This window comes from Pterocles gutturalis, unplaced genomic scaffold, assembly GCF_000699245.1.
Source record: "Pterocles gutturalis isolate BGI_N339 unplaced genomic scaffold, ASM69924v1 scaffold7839, whole genome shotgun sequence".
In the NCBI taxonomy this organism is placed as follows: Eukaryota; Metazoa; Chordata; class Aves; order Pterocliformes; family Pteroclidae; genus Pterocles; species Pterocles gutturalis.
Window position 1 is genome coordinate 6,975 of NW_010135615.1, and position 25,629 is coordinate 32,603.

Consider the following 25,629-nt stretch of genomic DNA (forward strand, 5'->3'; position numbering starts at 1 on the left):
AGACCACTGCTACAGTCTTCTATTATAAATTGAAATTCAGAATTTGGAAGAGGGGCATTTTGGTCAAGTTGGGATAGCTGCTGTGGTCCCAGTACCCAGTGTAGCTGACTTGGGCATCGCTTTCCTAATCCACACATCTAATATTAACAGTAAATTTATTAGTTTTCCCCTTATGTTTTGGTGCAGGAGCTCACTGCATCTGGTGACAGCAGAAGTATATTTTGTTTTGCCTGTTGGGAAGGCAGAAATGTGTTCCGTCAGGATGTTGGCTGATCGCCTATGAGCTGTGTCTGACTTACTGAAATTGTAATAAAATTTGTTCAAATGGAAATAAATACTAATGTTATGAAGACGCATTGCTGTGTATGTGTAGTAGCTGTTCTCCCAGCCATAGCTGGGTTGTTATGTCCTTGTTTCAAGGCTCTGCGGCAGATTATTTTGGTACTGCTTTTCTGATGGGAGGTTGAATACTTTCAGACTGTGACCCAGGAGAGGTGGAAAACGTGTCAGAAGTGTGAAATTATTTTTTGTTTGTGTTGAAGAAAGGTTTAACTAATTTCAGTGAGTTTTTTATAATGAATTTTGGAAGGCTATGTGCATCACATGAAGTATTAAAGTGGATTTAAACAAAAGCATTGCAAATCCTTTGGAATGTTTTATAATGTATTTGTAGCTATAACTGGTTTAAATGCAGCACGTGAATTATCAGTGAAATCTGGAATCGTCTAAATAGGTAAAGTTGTAGAAGTTTTGTTCTGGTTTGCCCTTTTTTAGTATTTGGAGTGGTGGATGTCTTTCTTCAAGTTGAGGGCAGGGTTCCTAATGTTGCTCACAGTATGTAACATTATGAAACAGTAACTGTAGCACAGCTGTTTTATTATGTTAAGCCTGGCTGCTAACCAGGATTTCTCAGAAATGGCAAATCTAATTTGCCAAAATGGCATCCATGTGCACTAATGTATTGCCAGTTTTTTTGGGCGTGCTGCCACAGTCTGTGCTGTCCCAACAGTTTTTTTCACCATTATCAGAATTTCAAATGACTCCGTGTTGGCAGTGCTGGTATTTTGAGTAAACAATTCTGATACGTGGGGAGTCCTCCTTTTGAGATGGGCTTTCGCAGCGCTTGCTCAGACCAGTTGCAGAATTCTTCTGTAGATTGTGTTGGTCTCTTCAAAAATTTGTACTCCACCTGCCTGGCTCAATGGCTTTCTTGTGCTCAAGTGGAAGAGGAAAATCTTTATCCATAGTTCCATTTGATTCAGTGTCCGTGTTAAGGGATGACTTACCATTTCCATTGGTAAACCTCAAATTCTCTCTCTAGTGTTTTTTGCTTCAGGTTAAAAAGCAAAAAAGTCTGCTGATCTCTTGATATTCATTGTCCATCCCTTTGTAAACTGTGGGAAAGCACAGATAGAATGGTTCCAGTGATTTTAATTCAATTTTACAGGCTGAAGGTTTCTCCTAAAACACTAATAAATTGTCTTGACAGAGAGTTCCAAGGGAGCTGAGAAATATTTTGGCTTTAAAATCAGGTCCGTATTCTGAAAATACTTTCATCAGAATTGAGCTGTAGAAAAGCCAGGCAAATTCAATAGCCAAGAAAAAAAGTCAAATTTTGCTTCGAGTCTACTTGTAATTAGCTACAAGGAAGCTCCCTGTTCTCACTGAATGTTTATGAAGATTTTAGAGGCCTGTTAAGATTCATACATGTGAGAATGTTGTGTGCGTACAGATCCGTACAGAATGCAGTTATTGCAAGTCTGATGTGGCTTGGGAGTTTCGTAGGCTTTTGCGATATTAAGACTAAATACTGAAGTGTTGATCACTTCCAAGAGCTAACTAATAATTTGTAAATTAAAACTGTAATTTAGGAATTGTCCTGTATGCTCTTAAAACTTCTGAAACAAAAAAAAATCAATTTAAAAGAAAACATTTTATTTTGTATTTGATACTCATGAGCTGCCAAAGCTCTGAAGCTAAAGGTTTTCTTTCCCCATTGGGAAAATGCAGAAAGGTGGATCAGCAAGGAAGGCTTGAGCTCTTGTCTCAGTCCTAGTCTAGATTTACTTGTAGGGGTGACACAGGTAGTTCAGTCCTTTCCTCTCTGATGAGGCTGCTGAAGAGAGCAGGGGTTGATACCACTGGATGATCACTTTGTAGGTTGGTCACTGTTAGGAACTGCGTCTCCTTTTATAGAGGAAGAATGAAAAAATAAAGGCAGTATTGATATATCAAGTGTATCTGTATTAACCCTCTTCTTGCTGCTGTTTTTCAGGATTGCATGACTTGTAAAATCGCCTATTTGGGGACCTGCAGTGGTGTTTGACTGGATATTGCTGCCTGGTTCTGAATGATGTCAGAACAGGATTTGGTAGATGTTGTTCAGATTGCTGTGGAAGACTTGACTCCAGATAACCCAGGTACAGTAGAGATGGTAGTGGTGGCATGAGAAAGAGCCTTTCTACTGTTGCCCATTAACAAGGTGGAAATCGCTGTTGAGCTTTTCTTAAAAGTATAAAACAGTGCTGCAGATTTTTTTTCTGGGAGGCACTTCTTGAGACTACCTACCAAGTTTTCAATAGCTTAACTTGTATATCTTCAATAACCTTTAGATCAGATCATTTTAAAATTTCACTTTTATTTTAAAGGCTTTCTTGCTTGGGGCTTTTTTTGTGCAGAGTTAGACTAGTGGGGAAAACTTTGGGGAAATATGGCCTCCTGCAATCTCTTGTTTTTCTCCAGACAGAATATATGTTTTAGGCTTTCCCTCAAATGAGAACTATCACCCATCTATTATGAATTATTGTCTCACTTGTAAAATAGCTTCTCCCATGCATTATTAAAATTCTTTGTATGAATTAAAAAAGAGAGTGAAATTGAAAAACACTTCTGCAAGGAAATATTGTGATATCCCTTGCTTAGAACTTGACCTACTAAGCGAAAATGTGTCGAGATCAGCTATAGACATTCATCCTATGCTGCCATTATATGTAGGTGATTAAAAGAACAGTACCTACAGTTATGGAAAATAGAAATGCTATCAAAAGCTTTTTTTTTTTTTTTTTGGTGCAGAACAAAAAAGTTACTAAAGAAGTGTTCCCAAAGAGTTGGAGGAGAAGCTGGGATCTGCCTGTCCTAGCCCAGCTGGTAGATTGGTGTTCAGGATTATCACCTGTGCATGGTCAACCCTAAACGAGTCTTTCTTTGCTCAAAGTGAAGGAACTCGAACCTATTCCCATCTCAGGTGATGCTGTTCAGGGCTCTACCTCTTCATTTTTAGCAGCTGGGTGTTCCAGGTCTAAATTCAGTTCTTTTGTTACTGTTTTTGTCTAAACGTTTACCTTTAGGTCTGCATATGTAAGTATTTATTTTGGCAAGCTTGCAGGATTTTTTTCATCTATACTGCGGAAAAATAACCCACTACCACCCTGAGTAGTGGGTATAATCCTGTTTGTACAGAACTTCATTAGTACTTTTAATGTTTTTGTATAAATGTGAGGATTTGGAAGCCTGTGGAATCTGTCAAAGCTAACGTGCTAATGTAGCAACTCTGCTACCTCGTGGTGAGTTCCTAATAAAAAAATCCAAGGTAATGCTTGAGTATTACATCCTCAGTGCATTTGAAACAAAGTCTTAAATTTGGATAAATGTTTTTCGGGAAGCAGTAAACCATTGTCATATATTTAAGAGAAAATCCAGTTAAGTGTAAAAGAATACATACAATATATTAAATAAATGCCTTTTATTTTTTTTGTTTGTTTTATCCATTTAATGTATTTTTAATTTGAGCCTTGTCCTCTTGTATTATAAACTATGGCAATACTTATTTGTCTTGACAGCTGTATTGGCGAATCATGAAGTGACAGATGGTGATGTAGAACCTTCTCTGAAACGTCAGCGGATAGAAATTAACTGCCAGGATCCCTCTATTAAGGTTATGATAATGCCTTTTCCTGTTTTTATTCATAATACTAACGAAGTTAGCTTTCTTGGGGAAATATATTAAAAGAAAAGAATGTAAAAAACTGTTTACATGTAATACTGGAATTATTCATAGCCTTCTTGTAAATGTTTTTGATTTTTGTGCACAACTGTAAAAATCTGGATGATTGGCTAATTCTCCAGTGTAAAATCAGTAGCAAGAATTTTATATGGGCTATAAAATGTCATCAGAATTAATTCCAGTGACTCAGACATCACTGTTTTTGATGAAGTGACTGAAGTTGACCTACAAGATAAACTTGAGCATGTATGTGTATTACAATTTGTAGATATTTTCAGGATGTTTTAGATTATTATTTTAAGCTAACAACCTTCTCCTAGCAGTTAAACCATATCTGGTTCAGGCTCAGCAGCTCAGGCTTTTCTGTGCTTGCAGAACTTCCCCTGCTGTTCTCACTAGTGTGCTTTAAGGTTTTTTTTTATCTTGGAGCTTAAGTATATGAGTAGTATTTTACTGCCACACACATTAAATAGTATGTAATTCTGTATTTTTTAAATGGTATTAGAAACTGAAGCTCTGTATTGAAAGAGCACTGGGGGGGCAGGACTGGAAACCAGCTTGATGAGGTGTGTAAATTGTAATAGAGGGCCACAAGATGGCACAGTTGCTGTTTGCAGAGGAGAATGTGTGTAACATTACCCTTTAATGGCCTGTTTTTCCCAAGAGAAACCAAGTAGAATATGCTTTCTTTTGAATAAAATTGCTTAGGAAAACAGATTTTATTTATTTGCTTTTCTTGATTTGCTGTTCAGGAGAAAACTTAAGTGAGCAGCATTAATTGTCTCTGAGGTTATTTGTGTTGGTGTAATTTCCACTTTAATCATCTGAATTTATCTGTTTGTGCAGGAGAAAAATCTTATTTAACTTTATCCAGGAGGATGCGTTCATAGATTTATAATCCCTTTGTTTTTACATGTATTGAGTGAAAAGCTTTGGCATGTCATTTTAGATGATTTTGTGGTGTATGAAATCATACTAACAAAGTGCTTAGGTGAAAATGTGTTTGGCTCGGATGCTTTTGGCATCTAAATAAAGATCTGGAAGAATTTGAGAATGCTAAAATGCTCCTGGATGTCATCAGTTTTGTACGTGGCTGAATTTTGTCACTAGGCACACTGCTAGTTCCTTTAGAATTATTTTCCAGTCACATTTATCTGGAGCTTCCTTCTGTGTATGTTGCTGAAGATAAATGCGTGAGTCTTTAAAATCAGTTTCTTTTGCATTTTCCCCTTTCTAGTCGTTCCTCTATTCCATTAATCAGACAATATGTCTGCGGTTGGATAGCATTGAGGCGAAGTTGCTGGCACTAGAGGCTACCTGTAAATCATTGGAAGAGAAGTTGGATCTTGTCATGAACAAACAGCATAGCCCCATCCAAGTCCCCATGGTGGCAGGTTCTCCTCTTGGCGCTACACAGACGTGCAATAAAGTACGATGGTAAGAAAAGAACAGATTACTCATCAATGTGCTTTTTAAAATAACGTTAATCCATTTTTTTGGCATCAAGCTCCACGGCTTTCTGTGTAGCTGTCGAGAGCATGGTATGCTGTTTATGAACGTAGAATTAATTTATCTTGAAGGTAATTTTTGTACCAGTTTCATGATGTTGCTTAGAGTTAGAGTGAGACACTGGTCCATGGACAGTTTGCAACTATTTCCACATTTCATTTTGACTTAAACCAGACTGATTCATCCATCCTCTGGAAAACTCTCATCAGCTATTTTAGACAGGTTTTTTAGACTTGCTTTAGTTTTATTTATGTGACTGTTTTGAGTTAATGACTTCATCATCGTTCTAATTACTTCTCATTTTACTTTTATTCGCCAGAAATACAATAGAGTTTGTTTTATGCGCTTGTTTTCTAAAGACTCGTGCTAGAATAACATCTGTGCTTATTTTGGGGGTTAGGAGTTGGAGGTGGAAAGTCAGTTAAATAATCTAATCCGTTTGCTGAAAGAGCAGGTTTGACCTGCAGTGCCGTTACGTGTGAGTTGTCTACTATGGTTTGAAATACCTAAATCTTGATGTTCCTGTCATTCCACCATGGAGATTATTACAGACAGAGAAGTATGCTTATCAAAGGACTCTTTTGTCTAACAACTTCTTCCTCCTCATTCATGTTTTTGTAGCTAGAAAAAACTTAATACTTCTCTAAGTAATTACTTTTTATTCTCCGTTACAAAGGTGTATTGGCAACTTCCACATATCATAGCAGTCTAGTCAAGAAACACTAACTTAATCAGCCTGTTTTTCCATCTTCTGATCTTTTTCGTCACTCTCTCTGACCTTTGTCGGTATCTGAAAATTATTTTGCATATATTTTTGGTATGTTATACTCAGTGCAGTGTTTCAGGTGCACTAGTCTAGAGCTCTATAGAAAAATTAGTTCCTTGTTTTATGTTGTGGTACTCATCCATGTCAGGCAAGAAAAAAAAAAACACACACCCCACCACAACCATGACCCTTTTTCTACTAGGCCACTACTTGCTCCTTGCTGTATTTTTTTTTTCACTTTCAGTGTTACTATTTTTATAATGGGCATCTTAAGTGAAAAAATTTATTTCAAGGTCATAATCACATTTTATTATATCTTTGAGTTCATGCAGTTATGGAAGAGCTGACCTAACGTGATACAGAACCCACTGTGCACTTGATCTCTGTTGTAGAAGTTCAAGTGTCCTTTTTATTTTCAGTGTAAATTTGAGGACTGTGCTCCTTTTGCTGTAGCAGTCACCTGTCCGGTTAGGAACAGCTGATGTCCTCAAACTTTTCCAGAACGACTTTCCTTTTTAGATGTACAAATACAACGTTTTGGGCCCCAGTGCAGAATTCCTTTGTTGGTCTCTGTTCTTGAGCTGGTGATGAACATCCTGACCACTGGACATCCTCCTTTACCCTTTTTTCTGTTTAATTTTTCCTTAGAACAGGTGCTGTGTCTCCATTTACCTATGCTTTTGAAAGCTTCCCAGTCATACCTTGAAGAGGGCAATTATGGCGAAGTTCTATATCAAAAGAAATAAAGTACATGGAATAACTACTCAGATTATAGAGCCGAAACCAGGGCAGCAAGTAACTAGAATATTGCACCAGTGTTTTTGCTAAATGCTCCTTGGCAATAATTATTTCTCAAAGAACCTTCTTTCAGTATTTTTTTTTTCATTGCACTGGAGATCTTCAAGTTCTTGTGCATAAGCTGAATTTCTTACTGTGGTTTGTGCACAAAAGACTTCAGAAACATTTTCAGAAATAGATGGCCCCTTTGGGGATCCGTTAATGTTCCTTGGATGCTTTCATCTGTAAATTGTACTATTTTGAGCATATGAACTGAGGTTATTTTTTTTAAACTCTGTAACCATCAGAAATCTGTCCTGTGCGTTGGTGAGCTTGGTGTTTAATCTTTTCTTTTGGGTGTACAAATTTATCATGACAGCTTCTCAGACAGTCTGAGCATAATTCAGATAGGAGTCTTGAAGACTGTAGAATTCTCCACCCCAGCTATTTGTTAGTGTTGGTATGAAGCTGCACATTATCAAATGCATCTTGCCAATAAAGCACTGAGGGTTTTTTGTTCTTTTAGTAGTCTGCAGCCTGTGTGACTCAAAATAAAATAATTAGGGGTGCATGTGTTTAACTTGGCATTAGTAGCACGTCAGTTTCACAGTGATAGAGTGCTTCGCTGAATCCCCTCTCTCTCATTCATAAAAATCTTTATCACTTGTTGATAATTTCCAATTAAAACCTGCACGGACTGTTCTATTGTATCAACTCTCTGTATTGTTCCCTCTTCCCCTTATGTTGCAGATGTTAGCTGCCAACAAGAGTTAATATTTTGGATAGTGATGTTTCAGATTCTGCATGTGAATGAGATTCTTCAACCTCCTCCTTCTGCTGCTACAATAATCCTGGGTTTGCCACTCTAACAAAAACATTGCAGTTGGCAAAATCCTGTCAGCCAGATGGTGCTACACTGCCAGTAAGGCAGACTGATTCTTTTTTCAGTAAATACCTTAGCGTTTGATCTTTTCCACTCTGTAGGGAATTTTGTTTACAGTTTTCCTGATAATTTAGTTTGATGCAGATTTAACATAATCAAAATTTGGTTTACAGCAGTGCACACAGTAACGTGTATGAACTGTGCATTATAAAGTCACACAGTTTGATTGCTTTGTGCTATTTGTGCTTTAAAAACTAAATTAATTTCCAAAGATTTGTCAGTTTGAAATATGCTCAGGTGGCCATGTGATGAAAACAAGGACAGCTTGGACAGAGGAGCTTCCTTCTGTGTCATCGTGTGGTGGAGTCGTGTAGTTGCAGCGTACCAGGTGAATTCACAGCTGCACACCATGGCCTGCCTTGACTGCGACGTGGAATTGTGTGTGGCGTGCAGCACTGTACGCTGGCTGCTGAGAAGATGCAGTGATAATCTGTCCATATAGCTGCGTTAGGGAGGCTGGAGGCTTTGTTACAGTTGTCAGATTTATATTCAATAATAAGTTGTCTTTTCTATTAAACTTAACGTTGATTTATTGGGAGAGCTCATGCCTTTTTTTATGCCAGACTGTTGTTTCCAAGTTTTAAAAATTCTTATTAGGGAAATGAAGCAGAAGTTTTCAAGAAGACTTGCCATAAATCAGGAACCAACCCCAGTTACTAGCTCCCAGGACAGAAATGCAGTGCCTCTCAGAGTCTCATTTTGCTTTCTGTCTCTTTATTAAACGTACGAGGAATGATGTGTGTGGAAATCTTCCAACACGCTTTTCTGGGTATGTGATTTTTGAAGGCTTGCTGATGTTTCTTGGAAAACTACAAAATGTTGAATTCAGAAGTTACAGTACTGTCTACTGCTCTTGGTATTTTGCATAAGTACATCTTCATGGAAGCTGGATTGTGTTCTCAGTTCTTCTCATATTATTTACTCTGATCTGCTGTTACGGTGCTTCGTTATATACTAGCTAATTGCAGGGTAGATAAGGAAGAAAATGAAAGGTGTGCGGTGCTGTGCAATGAATAATTTGTATGAACAGTTGAGATACAGAGGAACAACAGGCTGATTTTTAGATGTCCAAGTAAGAAGTTTAAGCTACAGCAAAAACTAACAGGAGAAAACTTCTTTTGAAAGGAAGTCATTCCGAATTTGTCAGATGTAAACTGTTTTGGGGGAAACAGCAGTTTTATGCATGCATATTGTATTTCAGTAAATCATCCCATGAAAAGCAGAGCTAAACAAGCGTAGTTTCATATAGGTTTTTGTCCTATGTCCTCTGCCTTTTCCCTGGACAAGCCTTGTGTTTCCTATCTGGTCTGTGACATTCCCTGCTATGGGATTTGGAAATCTTCCACGCTGTTCCCATGATAGGAGCATATGGGACTGCAGGAGGTAGCTGCTGTGGGGTAGTGGATGAGACCTTCCTGGCTTTCTGTTAGAGCGGTGTAGTGTTTCGGCTTTTTGATATTTTCTCTATGTTTAGTGGCTGCTGCTTAAAAATACATGGTTGTGAGGAATACCTACAACGACATAGTGTTAATAGAGTTTTTTAAAGGCTGCCAGAAGGTTTCAGAACTAGAATGGATGTCAAAAATCCTTAGATTGCACAGAGTTATGTTGAACTATATGGAGCTTGAGAAAAGCCAAGAACAGTAGCAAAATAATGTAATAAATGAGGAGTGGGAGTACGTGTATTGTCCCGGTGTTCTGAGCTTTGTCCGGCTTCGCGCAGCGTTAGTACAGCCCAGCTTTTCCATCCAGGAAGTGATTGTCTCTCTTCCTCCGTCTGCAACATTTCCTGGCAGTATGGCTATTAAAACCCTCTAATTTCTTTTCTTTATGAGGTACCATGCTGGTCAAAAATTCCAGTAGCTGCTGAAAGTTTCTTGGAGAGGAGAATTGGTGCAGTGCCCGATGGCCTGTCGGTATGGCAGCCTCAAATGATACAGTTGAAATGTAGCGTGTGCCCAGGGCTTGCGATTTATAAATTGATGAAGGCACGGTGTGACAGTGTGACTCAAATCTTTTATCCATGCTTTAAAGAAAATACTTCTTCTGAAAGATTTCAGTCCAGAAATAGTGTTATTTTTGTCAATGTCTTTCCATTGATAATTTTTCTGAGTGGGTAAGCCCAAGGACAAATGGTTAAGGTTGACTGCTTCAGATAACATAGAAATTTGTTTTTGTTTAACAGAACTCTCCAGCATTTGTTTTTATGGGTGTTTTCTCCAAATACTACATTATGCAGCTCTGCTGTGTTCTTTTGGAAATTTTTGTTGGGTCAATCGATGTAACCGAGAGGGGTTTTTGAAATGTGTTAATTTTGGAGAGGATTTAAGTTTTAAATTGGTATTTTCTTCATGCTTAATAATAAAAATGTTTCTGATGAAATATGGAAATTCATATGTAAATGGAGTTTTTCTTTTCAGTTACTTTATTTGAGCTTTTGTTAATGTAAAGTTGAAATACAGACCACATACATCTGGTTCCTTACCATACGCATTTGTGGCTAATCGATTAGGGGCACCGATTGCCAAGGGTAGAGATAGAGTTGCATATTTTTGTCTTTAATGGGAACTAGAGTGTTAAATGGAATTGCAGAGTCCAGTGCACTCAGTGATTGTGCAAAGACTTAACATGGTACCTTTGGACAGGACTTGTTACTGGGTTAAACGTTAGATTATTAATGTGGAGCTGCTTCAGCTAGTCCTGTCTGCAGTTAGGGGTGGTGTTGGTAGGTTCAATCAGGTAGTTTTAGAAAATGGTATTTGTCTTTTTCTTAAGACAAAAAAAACCCAACAAACTAAGTTTATTTTACATGCAAAAGAGAAGACTTGATGCAGTTGTGTACCAGATGGGATGTACAAACTTGCTTTATTTTTGCAGGTGTAGATTGTTAATGTGTTTGTCTTACCAGTTAGTTTCATCAACAGGGTGGATGGAAGAGGTTTTGAAGAACAGGATTTGTTCATTCACTTTGCTTGCGGTGTGCCAGTTGGCAAGCTTTTTGGCTCCAGGTTTCCCAAGTTCTAGATCTGTGTTTCTGGTGTGTGATTGTTTACAAGTGGTTTTGTAGTCAAAATAATGAAAATTGAAAGCCAAGGTGATTTAAAATGAAGTTGTAAAGCAGAGGGATGTGGAGTGGAAAGAACCGTAGGATGGTGGTTGTTTAGATTTAGCAAAACTATTGTTGCTCCTGTATAAAGCCTTTAGAAAAAAAACCCACAAAACAACCCGAAACAAAACCTAAAGAAATACAATCAACAAATTGGTATAAACCCCCAAATAGCTAGAACTTTGGTTTTCGTACATATATATGTATTTTTGGTGGGTTACAATCCCCTTGGCCAATCTGGTTTCATGTTACTGGGTGTTGAATAGCTCTTAAATTTTTCCTGCATTTTTATCATACGGGTTTTTATAGATTATAATAAACTATCCTACTATGCTAATCCAGGCTTTTAAAAATAATAGTAATTCTTCAGTTCTTATCGCTTTTCTTTTTTTTTTTTTTTTTTTTAATTCAATGATAAATAAACTAACATTGTAAACCTTTGAGATCGTTACCGTCTTTAACTGAAGTTAGGAGCGAACTGTCCCTCCCTGGAAATACACCCTCTTCAGGTCTGAAGACCCTCAATCTGAAGGAAAATTTTTAAAGTGGCCTGTTTGAAACAAAGCATGTATTGAGGAATATAGTAAACCGAAAGATGTATGGTATATGGTTTATTTTCAAGTTGCAGGTACATTACTCTGCCTGCTGTGAGCCTGATCTCATGCACTGAACGTTAGGCCTGAAAAAATATTTCCCAGGAAGCAGATTCTGTGCTCGAGACAGCTTGGCTGGCAGCTCAGTGAAAGATGTAAAATTAAGCCGTGGTTTAGGGGCTGAGCGGGAGCGGAGCGGAACAGATAATGTTTTGTAAATACAGTCAGCGATTGGGGATGTTAATCAGAATGTATTAGAAAAGTTTTATTTGGAGAAGCTTTGTAGTTCATCAGTTTTTCAGAAATTCTTGTCACTTGCTATAAGCAAGCCAGGTTTATTTATCTTTCGGAATATCTTGTGTTAGAGCCTCTCTCCAGGGCCTCATCCGGCAGAGTTTAGCGCAAACCCTGGAGTCCGGGAGCGGCTGGCAAAAACCCAGATGAACTTCTGTCATTGTTTTGGACTGGACCCTGTGGTATCAATAAATAAAGAACCTTTCCCTGTCACTTGCTGTCATCAGTCAATGGTTCTGTTTGCAAACATTTATATTAAATGACCAGTTCAAGTGGCACGTCTGCAGCTTCAGCCAGTAAGAGTTCTGTTTAAAACGAATGGGTTTGTTTCAGGAAGAATCGAGGATGGTTGTGCTGCCCTCCTGTGAATAGCTCTTTTTCATGCCGGTCTGGTCTGTTTATGTCTGGGTGTGGAAGGAAAATGGCACAACTGGCTGTGATCTGGTTTCATTTCAGGTACAGTCCCAGTTAGGGAACAAAGTCAGTAGTAACAAAATGCAAAGATCTTAGTTAAAACCTCGTGACTTTAGAGATTTTTACCCCTTTTTACAAATCTTAAAATTTTGTTTAGAATCTCAAGGTTTTTAAAGAGCACATAAAAATAAGCAAAATTTGATGTTTTGATAACAAACTGCTGGTGGAATTTGGCTAAGGTTAGAGTCAGAATTTGCACTGCTACTCGTATTTGCAACGATTGGTCTCCAGGATGCTGCTACTTTTCATGCCTTTTGGGTCCTCTCTTCTCCCATTGTTTTTTTTAAAATCCCTATGGCAAAGCAGGTGATAAAGGGGTTTTTAATGCATGCATTCATATATAAACATGCATGAGCACACACTTGCTCACTCTCATTTTCAAGTTGAATGTGTGAAGTGTGTTTTGTATGGCTTTCTTAAATGAATGAAATTAGCTGCTATCACCTTATAATGTCAGCAAGTGATCAGCAGTATTATAGTCTGGAAGAATTGTTGTGGCTTGAAATACCTTAGTGGATGGATGAAAAACCTTCTTGAGGTGTAGTAGACATGTTTTTCTGAAGATTATTGTTCTGTCTTGCATTCAAAAATTCAGTTTATGAAACTGAACTAATCAAATAAAGGAATTATTGTCAGCTGCTCTTTCTTTATCCAGGGCTGCATAGTGTTAAGTTTCTTTGGCTGCAGTATGAAAAGAATACTTGACATCTTTGATTTCCTGAAAAACACAACAATCCTTTCCAAAGTCTCCTAATTTGTCACAAGAGCTTGTCAGCCTCAACATCTTGAGCTTGATTCTGGTCCTGCATAGCAGTAAGAATACAGATTTACATCCTTTTCTTTTACCTGCATTGAAACGTGCATTTCATGTAGAAGTACCTGCTACAAATTAAACTTCTGTGGTTCCGTTATATCTAGGATCAATACAACTTTATAGTGAAAATAGTTTAAGAACTCTTATGACTGTGATTTTTATCGTTGTTTGCTATATCCTGCAAGATGTACAGGAGCAGCGCTGCAAACAGTGGTTTATGCTGGAGACACAGATATTGTGAAATTAAGCTTGCCCTGTTGGTTATCCATCTGGAGTTTTTGTTGCAGACCATCAGCAAGTGCTCCAAATTCCATGTGGTGGTTTGTGAAATTTTTACATGTACTCCCTTCACTATGGGAGTTAAAATTCACACAGGACTAAGGAGAAATGGCATCGTGGATTTAAGCAGCTGGTGCAGCAGTGTTCTCTTTGGAATTTCGCATTCCATTATTGTTGCACTAAGATATTAAGGAGCCAAGTGTTTAGTAATTTGTTGTTGGGATTGTATAGATTCAGACACAATGTATAACTTCCAGATAGCATTTAGGTTGAGAGTGCGAGGTCAGTTCTGGAATTAAAATAACAATTTAATACCAACATTTCATCTGTCTTTTGGAGAGTTCAATAATTCATGCGTGGATGGGATGGAACTTAATCTATAAAACTTTTCAAACAGACCAAGATTTGAACTGTGTTGATTCGTTCTCACAAGTCCCATTTTTCTTAAGTTAATGGTTTCTGATGAAATATTGTTTATAATAGTCCAATGATTCAGATGAGAGCTTAGCAAGTAGCAGCTGATAACTTGTGCCTGAGAAATAGATGCAAAATGTGCGGCTTGGATTTTTAAAATTGTGGCGGTAGTGTTTAAAATGGGCCTATGCGGCTTGAAACACTAAACCCAATCTTTTAGATATAATTTTGAATTCTTAAATATCATGCTAGCTAAGATTTTCAGCAATATACACTGAAAATAAAGTCTTGGGTAATAAACTTCCTTCAAGCTTTAGACAAAGGTTTCGGTCTTGTAGATGTGTTACGAGGCTTAATATTTTACTCTTTGCCGGGTAGTTGCACAGTGAGTTTTCCTCGTTGTTACTTTTAGCCAATGACAAATGTGAAATCCTTTAAATTAGGAGGTTTAAAACATGGGAAGTAATTTGTGCTTGCTCTGAACAACATGTGGGCAAACAGTTTGTTTATTCCCACTTAGCCAATACACAGGAACTTCCTTGTGCGTCTCAGACCTTAGTGGATCCTTTTTGTTTTCATTTTGTAAAGAAAAACCTGATGTGCAAGTTACGGCACCAAAACCAGAAAGGCATTTGTTCAAAGTCCCTTGTGGTGCAGTATATTGCTGTTCGTAATGGTAAGCTAAGAAACAAGAGATCCGAATGCACGCAGAATTTACCCCTTGTGCCAAGACATTTTAGAAATCAACATCCTTTAATTGGAAGGGTATCAGAGAATGAAAAAGAGAGGCTTGCACAGGGATCAAAAAGGCTTTGAGTTTTATGCACAGATTAGGGGGACATTTACTAGTGTAATTAGTGTCTAAGAACATTTAAAACCAATTAGAGTAGTATTAAAATGTGGGCTAACCTACCCCTTTGCCAAACTCCATGAGGTGGTATTAGATGAGTTCTGGGGAAAGCAGAACACTTCCTTTAATTCGATGGTTCCCTGAGCATCGCCAGCTATCGCATTCAGGAAATCATCCTAAAGGGTGCGTGGTTTGAAATTTGGCTCAGGGTGAATGCCTTCATATGGCTCCTGCTTCTCCTTTTTCCTAAAGAAACAATTGAATTGTTATGTTTAATGAAAGTGGACAGTTTTTACCTCTTGAATATTGTAAAATGGATGAAAACGATTAGAGTTTCACTAAAATATAATTCTAATAAAAATGTTACTATATTTGAAGCAGTATGCCAGATTGTGGAAGCGTATGTTGCATACTATATATTTTATGAAGTAATTTATCAAACATTTAATAAACAGAAGGGGGCAGAAAAGCTTTTTTTTATATTCCTCTGGATTCTAGTTTTGAGAATTTAAATATTTTTGAATGTTACAGTCACTGCAAATGCTTGGGAGTTTGAAAATCCAGCATTAGGAGCACTCCCTGGAAACTCCTCCTTTAAGTTGGGGGTATTTAATTCTGAGAGTACAACAAAATAAATGAATGAAGCGGAGAGCAGCTAATCAGTGTGTGATTAAAGGGGGCAAGTTTTCATCTTCCTTTGGAAATGGCAGACATTTGTGTTTCAAAATAGTTTGCATCCCACTTTACAACAGATTAAAGTACCATTAACGCTATTTTTAAAAGTTGCAAGAACAACTGGTCTTGCTACTTATGGAAAAAAATACATAGTAGTATGGTTTTAAAAGAAATAACCTACAGTGTTTTTTTGAGAATCCTAATTTTACTTTAAGCCAGGTGGAAAAGAGCTATAGATGGATTCAGAGCTTCGAAAGGATGAAACAGCTGAACATCTCGCAAGGTCTCGGGAAGGTTGGTAAGATGGCAAAGAGCCAGTCTTCCATCTGCTTTATTTGGCAGCGGATGCTATTTAACTGATACATTTTCAAACGTAAAAAACACACTGTTTGGAATCTCAGTGTCTTTCCAAACTGAATTTTTCTTTTCTTTTTTGTGGAACTGTACATTTTTGCATATCTTTAGCTCAATCTCTTTGTTCCATATTGAAGGGTGGAGACAGGAAATCTGCTCCTAATAACTTTTAAAATTGTGTTCTTTGTAAAAAGCAAAGAGTGGTGTTTCTTTGACATCCCTTTGGGGTATATGGAAATGAAAGATTCAGTACCAGCTCTCAGAGTAGCAGCATCCTTGGCCTTTCTATAAAAATATGTGTGTGTGTGTACGTAACTGCTTGGGTAATTATGAAAAGAAAGAAAAACAGAGATACATAATGAAAATTATTTACAAACTGGCTCTGTGAGAGCTGTGTGAATTCTGTTGTGTTTGTTTGTTTGTTTGTTTTGAGGACTGTTCTGTTATGGGTGAATAATTTTTTTTTGTCTCTTTTTTTGCCTGTAGAAATAGAACATTTTAGTATTGATATTTGGTATTTCGGTTATAAAATGTATGTTAGTTATTTTTAATTTCTGGTGCATTTGCAGTTGCATGAAAACTTGGGCTTTTTGCTCAGTTTGGAATGTAGCTGGTACAGATGGGGGCAGAGGTTAGGGGTGTGTTTACTAAGTAAAAGTAACATTTTGCTCAAGTATTAAGCCACAACAATCTCCTTTTCATGAGTCTAATCTAATATTCTGCACATCTGTAACCAGCCTTGATAAATTATTGATGTATCTTTGTGTTATCTTTTGCCAGCCTTTCTAATTCTAACAGGGCATGGAAGGTTATTGAAGGAGTTCTTCTCTTTAGTGAGTGCACTTTCCTTTGGTTTAGAGATTCTTGAAATTATTCTTGAACTTGGGCCAAATTTGTGAAGGTATTTAAGTGTTAACTATGTAGACAGCAGAAAGCATAGGCTGCCTAGTAATAGTTACAAGTCTCACTGAGCATATGACTGTGTTTTTAATCAGCTAACAACCTTACTCTTTCTTCCTTTTATTCTTTTTTTTGGTTTGTGGGTTTTTTTTTTCTTGCTTCTGTGTTGACTGTCAATTCAGAGTATTTATTTTTGTTTCACAGTGTTTTCTAAACACAGAGCAATTTCTGTTTTAGTACTAAGGCTGCAGCAGATCATTTCATTCATAGTAACTGTGTTCAGGATCAGTCAAGCATTTTGTTATGGAAAATGACTGTCCTTCCCTTCTAGATCAGCCTTTCTCGTTTCACGTTTGATACAATCGCCAGTAGGCTGCAGTACTGCTCTTTCTCTAGAAGTCGTTTGGGAAGTTAAGGCTCAAAGAAGGATAACAACTTTTCTTTCAGTATAGAAAGAAATTTACAGTTGTCCTTGCTCTTGTGTTTTTATGAGTACATTTGCCTTTAAAGAGACTTGTATTAACCTGTTAATTATGAGTTATCACCTGTCCTTTTCTTGTCCTTTATGAAAAGTAGATGACTAAGTAATGTCATTTCTGTTGTAGTATTTTTCGGACCTAGTTATGTCCCTTGCACATATCCTGGACATACTGGTTTTTGCTGCTTTTGTGTAACTGCTTAGACCACTGTGCATTTAATTTTTAGGAAGTTTCACTTGTGTTCAAAATAAGATAAATTATTATGATTTTTTTTTAAAGGGTGTGAAGTTGCTTGTGTAAGCATATGGGTGTTGTAAAATCCCTGAAGTAACAAGGTTGACTTTTAAGGTGATGGGTTCTTTAGGTCACTTGTAGCATTATCTGGCTGTTAGCTGGTGAACTAGTTGGAAATGGATGTTGTAATTTATGAATTAGAATACTTGGTTATACAGGTGTGTTTAGCTTTTCTCAGAGCAGAACAATCCACAACAGATTTTAACAGCTTTTAAAATTGGTCGAGGAAATCAGCCTTAAAGCCAGTAATTCCTGTCTTTCTGATTGTCAGCCGGAGACTGTAGGTAAGGCTGAGTACAATAAACCGTATAGACATACTTTGTAACTTGGAAAATGTCTGGCTCTTGCTTATTTGAGCTGAAAGTTTGATGTTAAATGTTCTTAAACTGTTAGCAGTGTGTTTTAATAAATGCTCCATTTGCTTTATCTTTATTATAAATCGATTACAGCTTTCTCAGTTTTCAGATCCATGAATCTCTCTCCAGTGATGGCTGGTGTACTTTGGCTTGTCTTTTTACAGGACCCAGTCGTTAGTGCTGCCTTTATAATGTCTGCTCTTATGTGATGTTCCAGATGCAAAGAATCCAAAGATAAGTTTTGACTGAACTCTTACTGAGAATGATGGATCACACTGCTGCTTTTCTGGCGGTTGGCTATGACTAGGGGAATGCACTTTAACTCTTCCAGTGCCTGTACAGCAGGTGCCCCACTGCTCTTTGTCCTGGTGAATGGTTTGGTTGTTGACAAGTTTGCTCTCTTCGGAGAGATGAGCTGTAAATTTTTTTTTTTTGGCATAAATCGAACGTAATTTTGTGTATGCTTTGCCAGTTTGTGGTTTTGTTTGTGTATAGTGTAAATTTATAAGGTAGTTTTTGTATTCCTATTTGGATAGGGAGTCTTAACTGTATGTGCAGAAGGCAGAGGAAGCAGCTGGCCATCAAGAGGAAGGAAAATTTTAACATTATCTTTTGAAATAGCAATGAAAAGATCTCCCAAAGAGTAGCTGTTCTTGCAGATGAGCACAAGTGTTAGTGAAAGATAAAAAAGACAGAGGAAAAAAAAAAAGAAAAACACCACACTTCTAAATGGTATTTTTCTATATAATTTGAAAAACATTTAGATTTTCTACATGGGAGGGCTAACAGTAATATTCTTCCCGAGGCCCCCCACGTGCATGAACTATATATTTAAGTCTTCAGGTTCGTCCCCAGCAGTAAACTGGAAAATACAAAAGTTCAGGGTCTTTCTCTTTCCCAGACTTGCTTTCCTTAAGGCTGTGTTTGGCTGGAGACCTTTAGTACAAGCAGCCTGCCAGCAGTAACTCCAACTCCTGCCTTCCTGATCTCGCTCTCTGCATCTCTTTCTAACATGTACGCTCGAGGAAGATGAGAATGATATCCTCAGGAGCCCTGCCTTACAGATAAGCAGCACGCACTGGGTGGCCGTTGTAGTGACCACGAAGTATTATATGGATGGGAAAGAGCAGCTCACATGGACGCGGCTGGCTGAACGTCTCGAAGCTGAGCTCTGTCTCTGAGCTCGTATTTACCTATTTGCTGGTGTTCACGTAGGCAAAGGAGGCTCAGAAATGGTCTAAACAGAGGACTCTCTTCTTTCTCTTCTTTAGCTGGTTGAGCACTGCTATAAATATTCCATTAGTGTGTCTAGGAAAACAAGAAGAATAACTCCTTGTCTGAAAATTTCAGTCCCAGTTTTTCCACAAGTAATTTTCATCTGTTGGGAGAAAAACTTTTGATCTTTACCTTGTGGAAGATAGAAAAGTCAGTTCCTTTGCTTTATTTTTCTCTCTTTCTAAATGAAAACCTCATCTGAGACAAGAAGGAGATGATGGTCCTGGTATTGCCAAAAGTTCTTTTATGTCATTGTCTGCATTCTGTGTGATTGAGGGGTTATTGGCAATGAAAAACCAACTGTTAAGACTAATGATCATATCTATGACTCACACGTTTTCCATACTGAAAATTACCTTTGGCAGCAATTTTCTTATGCAAAATATAGAACGTCCTTTTATATTAAAAAAAAAAAAAGGCAGAGGCGAATATGCACAGTTGAAAATCATTATCTGGTATGTTTATTTTTTTAGAAATATTTTCTCTTGTAATTTAAGAGCTATTTGGTAAGCTGCACTTAAAAAAAATCCCAAAATATAATAATATCTGTAGGTTGAATGCATTTTAAATTTTTTACTAAGTTATGTCCAAGAATAGGCAAACTGCAGAACCAGTCTCTCCAAGTTCTAATGCTTATGGGAAAAGGAATATGTGAATACAAATGGAAAGTACTGAAGCCTATACAACAACCCTGGGTTTCTGAAGCACTCCCCCTGACCTCTCTTAATATTTTCTTTCCATCTTCTTCATGAGTATAGTACTGGCAGCATTCATAGAAAGAATTGCTTCATTTGGGATCTAAGTGAATATCAGAAGCTTTCCTCCTCCTTCTTTGTGGATTTTGTTTTCTGTATTTTAGTACATAAGTAATGATTACAGTTGGTTCATCTTCATCTACAGATTGAAAAGAGAACTTAGAATAGTCCAGTGTGAGGATACACGAGGCTGTAATAAGTTTTAATGATTTCTTCTGATGGATTTTGTCAGACTGGCCCAGTATTTTGACTTTACAGAGAATTACTTTTTAAATTTTGTGTCTATTCAGCAGGTTTCTTATTGTTGTCTCTTTAAAAATAAATAACGTCTGAAAACAGAGACTAGACCATCTCAGAGGAAGGTTACTAGGAAGCACATTTCTTGCAGATAGCTGTTTCTCCTGTGTACAAATTGGAGTCTAAGACAATCCTGTGAAACTCTCCTTTTTCAGCCCCTTTTGTATTGCTCCCAGTTGTTATTTTCTTTTTCTCCCAGATAAGTAACCACTCAAGTTTCACAGCATCAACTCTGAAAAAATTCCGCCTCGTAATGCCTCATTGTCAAAATGTGTCAGCAAATTCTGTAGCTGTTCTTGTTCCGTGTAGAACGTGGGCCAGAACTGTAGCTTCGTAGTTTGCATTTATGACGTTTTCAAAGGCAAGGTGACCTCATCCTCCCCATGCTGACTGCTCTTGAAAGCATCATTCTTCAGGAGTTACAAATGAAACACAACAATTTCCTTCTCCTTTAAGACTGAAAAAGAATGGAGGGAGTTTTACTGGAGTCTTTGTGTTAGTAGATACAGAACACAGAAATAATCTTTTATCCAACACTAATGATTCCTGGTAATAGACAAGAAACTTCATTCAGTTATTTTCAAACTTGACGTAGAGTTCCTCCTCAGGCAGGTGAACCACTCAGAAAGGTTACCTGGTGGTTGTAGATCTGTTGAGCTGGGTTGTACATTTCCAAATGTTTATTTCAGCTGCTCTCCACCACTGTGTTTTCTGTGTGACTCGATTTTCTGTCCAAACTGCCTTATAGATTCTTGGAGTCCTTACAGCGTGAGAACAGTTCATCTCCAGTTGATGGACAATTTGGTAGCTGTGGCTTGTTGCAGAGGTTTTCCTTGTGTACGTGGTGCCTGGTTTTGCCATGGTACTGCATAGCCAGGGGAATAGGTGTCGGTAACAGGGGGTGTTTAGTTAGTGGCTACTCCCAAAACAACTGTGAAGGTGGATTTTTCCTGTCAATAATCCACTCTGAAAAGTTATTTCTTAGAGAGGAGCCTGTGTTTTCATGGATGTTTCTTTAGGGATAAATTTGAAAAAAAAGAAAAATAAAAAGTTTATGCATTGAAGTAAGCAAGTTTGAACATTTATTGATGCATTGAAGAGGGGATAAATCTGCTGGTGGGTTGCATAAAAGTATTTCCTTACCCTAAATTTGCTTAAATTACCTACATGCCATCTGGCACACTCTCTAGATGTCTTCCTTGAGAATGAGTATTATTTAAAAAAAAAAAAAAAGACGGGGGGGGACTTCCCCAGACCTCTTCCTTATTTCATGCCAATTTCTAGTGCTAAGACTCTTTTTAAAATATAAACTTAATATGAGCAAAATCCTAAGGACTTTATAAATGTAATTTTATTGCATTTATCTCTACAGCTGAAATTAATTATGCAGAGTGTTCATTAAAAATAAGCTTTGGTAAGTGACATTTTAAACAGGCATTCAGGAGTGATTGCAGGAAAGATGGTGATAAAGAAAATGTCTGTAAGGAAGTGTAAAATTCTTGAACATTTGAAACTGGCCTGTAAAAACTTCAAGCTATTTGGACAATTTGGGAAATGTAATGAGAACGCGTATTGCTGCTAGTCTGGGGAGACTGCCAACATTGCCACGGATCGGTATTTTATCAAGTATTTGGTGTGGTTTTTTTAAAATGTTCAGTGCTGGCATTGAGAAAATAGAAGTTGACTTTTTTTTGATAAGAAATGTGCAGGTTTTTTCCTCTTGACAATGGAGACAGTTTTGAAAAAGTGACTCTGAAAGCATCATAAACCCTTGTATTTCTAGATAGCAACTAAAAAACCCCAAGAGAATCCCCCCCATTTATTGCTTAATACAGTTTGAACTTCACATACACATGCAAAGCTGTAGGAAGTACACTCTGTACTTGTCTATGATGAGACAAACGTCTTCCAGAGCTTCTCAAGGTTTGCAATCCAACAGATCGTTGGCAGTCCGTGAGGAATCCCGTTTGTTGCTAGCAGCAGATGCAGTTACTGTAAGAGGGAGGCAGGGCATTAGGCCATGGGGCTTTTTGTATCCAAAAAACCTGTGGTCAACCTTTTTCTGTGCCAGAGTTGAGATCCATTTATTGTTAACTCTTGTGACAGTTTCTTGTCTTCCCCTTAGGTCCTAGTGATGGATATTGTAGGGCTTAAGGTCTTCTGTAGACACGTGAATATTCAAGCAAGCAGGCACTCCATTACAGATGAAATAAACAGGGAGCTGCTGTCATCAGATTTGTTTAATTTGTGTTTCAACAATTAACCAAGGAATATAGTTAGGAAAAACAAGTGTTGTGATGTTGGACCAGCAAAAACAATAGTGGACTATTTACTGTGGGAAACAAAGAAAAAGAAAAAAGCCACCTTTGCCACTAAAACACATTTTCTTCTAAGTTCTCTCCTGAAGTTTACCTTGAGCACAGTGTAAACAGTCTTAAATATCAAAACCATGCCTTGGAAGATTGAGTAATGGTGTAGGGATAATGGTAATAATCTCTGAAACCAAATTAAATGATAAACTGAATGCTGGAGACAATTATTTACTTTCTATTTTTCGGTATTATAGTGTAGGCTTAGTGAGTTTTTTCTATGGAACGCTTCTCTAGTTGTTTCCTTCTACATTGTCATCGTAAGTGATAGAGAAAGCTTTCTGGTTTCTCACACACTAAATGCTTTTCTGTTGTTTGTTTTAGATTTTTTTTTTTTTGTATGTGAAATGTGCACAAGAAGTAGTTTAGTCTGCTCATTATTTAAAGTCACAGCCTGTCCCTGTTCAGCTCTGGTACCCCATGTACCACTCTTGTCTCCCTGCCCTCCAAAAGCCCCCAGCCCTGGAGAGCAGTACATGTTTTTAACTAAGCTCATCATCCAATTTTGCAATAAATACTTTTTTTTTTCCCCTAGGAATTATCCTACTAAAAATGGTGCATTACTATAGAAGTTGGCCATAGTATCTTTGAAAATACTCTCAGATTTTTTCAAAACAAGAATTTGGTGGAGCTGTGATTTGCAGACTTCCTTCTGTGTTTCTTGAGTTGATGAATTCTTTGTTGCTTTGCCAGGGGTTGTGGACTTTTATATAATTCCATTGAAGCCGTCCGTCCTCTGAAAGAATTTGAGTACTTGAAATAGTACAGATGTCAAACTCGATGGATTACCGGCTTTAGCATTTGATACATAACAGCGATGCTGGGAGAAAGAGCAAGGCTTAGAGTCAGTCCTTAGATGGGCTATTTAAACCATGAGACTGTGTTAATGTATTATTTATATGGTTTGCTCCTTTACATTCCATTTTCCTCTCTGATTTTTTTTTTCTTGCAGTGTTGTCCCTCAAACCACAGTAATACTGAACAACGACCGGCAGAATTCCATCGTAGCCAAGATGGTTGGGCAGGAAGAGCCATTGAGCAGGACAGCGGATTCTCTGGAAAATATCCTTAGCAAGTTAGTAGCAGTTGTGGAATCCTCCCCTTCGTTCCCTCCTTTGACAGATCAGTGTCAGTCTCTGGAGCAATTTGAAGTGCAAAATGGGGCATGTTTGAGGTAATAGTGGGGGGAAAAACGTTGGACTGGCACTTGAATATTTTATCAGGCTGACAGTTCTGCCTAGGGAAACCTCGTATCAGCACTAAAGGTACTTCACTCTTGATGGGGAGAGAACATCTTGGAGGATCTGGGATTAGTTCAATGTTAGTTGACAGCTGACAGTTGAGAGAAGGAGTGCCCAGAGCTGCATATTTTTCACATGGATGCACGATCACTTGGGAACATGCCAAGATCCTGTATTTAACCAGCTGAAGAAGGAATATGCAGCAGCCCAGTAAGGCTTGTTAGAATTTGTGCTGTCTAAAGCAAATTTTAAATTAAATGAAACTGGATATTCTGGGTAGAAGATGTTCTTAAATAATGTTTTTATAAATTGTTTAAATGTTTTTTTGTTTTGCAGACTGGGCCTAGACTTTTCCATGAATGTGAATTTAGACAGTGTGCATCTAAATTTTTTTTTTTTTGCTGGATAGCTCTTAGTTATAAACAGGAGTAGGCTTCTTTAAAGGCATATGCTTTTATAATACATTTAATTTAGTCAATTAGTGTTTTTAATTTCTTTTTAATGATGCTATTCCTGATCAAGGATTGTGTTTACCCAAAGTTTTGTACTTTTCTTTTCCGTAGTGCTGTTCCTGGACGTAGGCAGAACACCATAGTGGTGAAAGTTCCAGGGCACGACGACAGTCACAATGAAGATGGAGAGAGTGGCTCTGAGGCCAGCGACTCAGTTTCCAACAGTGGACAATTAGGAAGCCAAAGTATTGGGAACAACGTCACGCTTATTACACTGAACTCTGAAGGTACGCTGATCTAACTATAAGGCTACTTGAGCAAAGTAAATGTGGTGGTGGAATGAACTAAGATTCAACTGGAAGCTTCAGAGATCATATTGTGGGTCCAACCTTGAATTGTTTGGCGGTACGGCAAGCATCAGCTAGGAGTGAATGAATCTGAATACCTGAATGAATCATTTGGTTGTTTGGTGGTTTGGTTTTTTTCATTTTTTACTAGTTTTTCTGGCAGAACAACTAATTAAAATGCCCTGTAAAATTTTAAAAGTATGCCCTGCTATAGCAATGTAGCTTTAGATCTTAAACTCTTCGAATTAACACACGCAACCTGCAGAATGTCCTGTCACCGAGCTGAAGTATTGCTTCAGGAAACTAAATGCCTTCTCTGGGAAATAAAACACACTAGTCCGTCCCCTCCTAGAACTTATTATACCAGCCCACTTGTGTAATTCTAATGAATGTAAAATTGTTATTTTTAACAACTGTAAATGATTTTTATAAGGAAATTCGTATTAAAAACAGACCTAACAGGATAGCGTGTAGTGTCAGATTTTTCTGAAAATTCTTTAGGTCTTGAACACAGAAATGAAGGAGCAGAATGCACTTAGGAGGTGACCTCTGTACCTAGGAGGTAAATGTGTTGCCTTTTTGATCTCTAATATTGAAACAGAAGGACTCTAATTCGGGAGTGATTCAGTTTCTTCTGCATGATCTCCAGTCACTGGTATAAGTATGCAGGGTGTGAACAGGTCAGGATACAATTAGTGGTAAGAATTAATTCAAGACAGCCTGAAATTGTTTTTTTAAGAATGCGTTCAGAGATTTCAGAAGTGACTAACAATTCAAGATACTTTAAAACATAGAAAACTTCAGAAATCACTCTACTGAAAGTCTCATGTACCAAAGATTTTTTCTGAAAACGCTGTTGTAAGGGTTTTAAACCTGGGATTCTTTGACTTTTATGGGCACTCATGCAACATACACATATTAGAAAGAGCTTTTAGGTTCTGTCCTGCATGTATGTTGTGGCACAGAGTTGCTCCTGAAGGGTGTTTAATTTTGGCTCAACGGGGAATTAAAGG

The 25,629-nt window shown here is 37.6% G+C and overlaps 1 protein-coding gene across 1 annotated transcript; it reads left to right on the plus strand.

Moving 5' to 3' along the window:
- Window positions 1-2,275: 2,275 nt before the first annotated feature.
- On the plus strand, window positions 2,276-24,556 carry LOC104467977 (protein BANP-like; the record flags this gene model as incomplete). The annotated part of the gene is made up of 5 exons (XM_010081961.1): window positions 2,276-2,420; window positions 3,840-3,934; window positions 5,241-5,440; window positions 23,529-23,651; window positions 24,381-24,556. Coding segments are annotated over exons 1-5 (664 nt in total), but the record flags the coding sequence as incomplete, so codon positions are not given.
- Window positions 24,557-25,629: the final 1,073 nt, after the last annotated feature.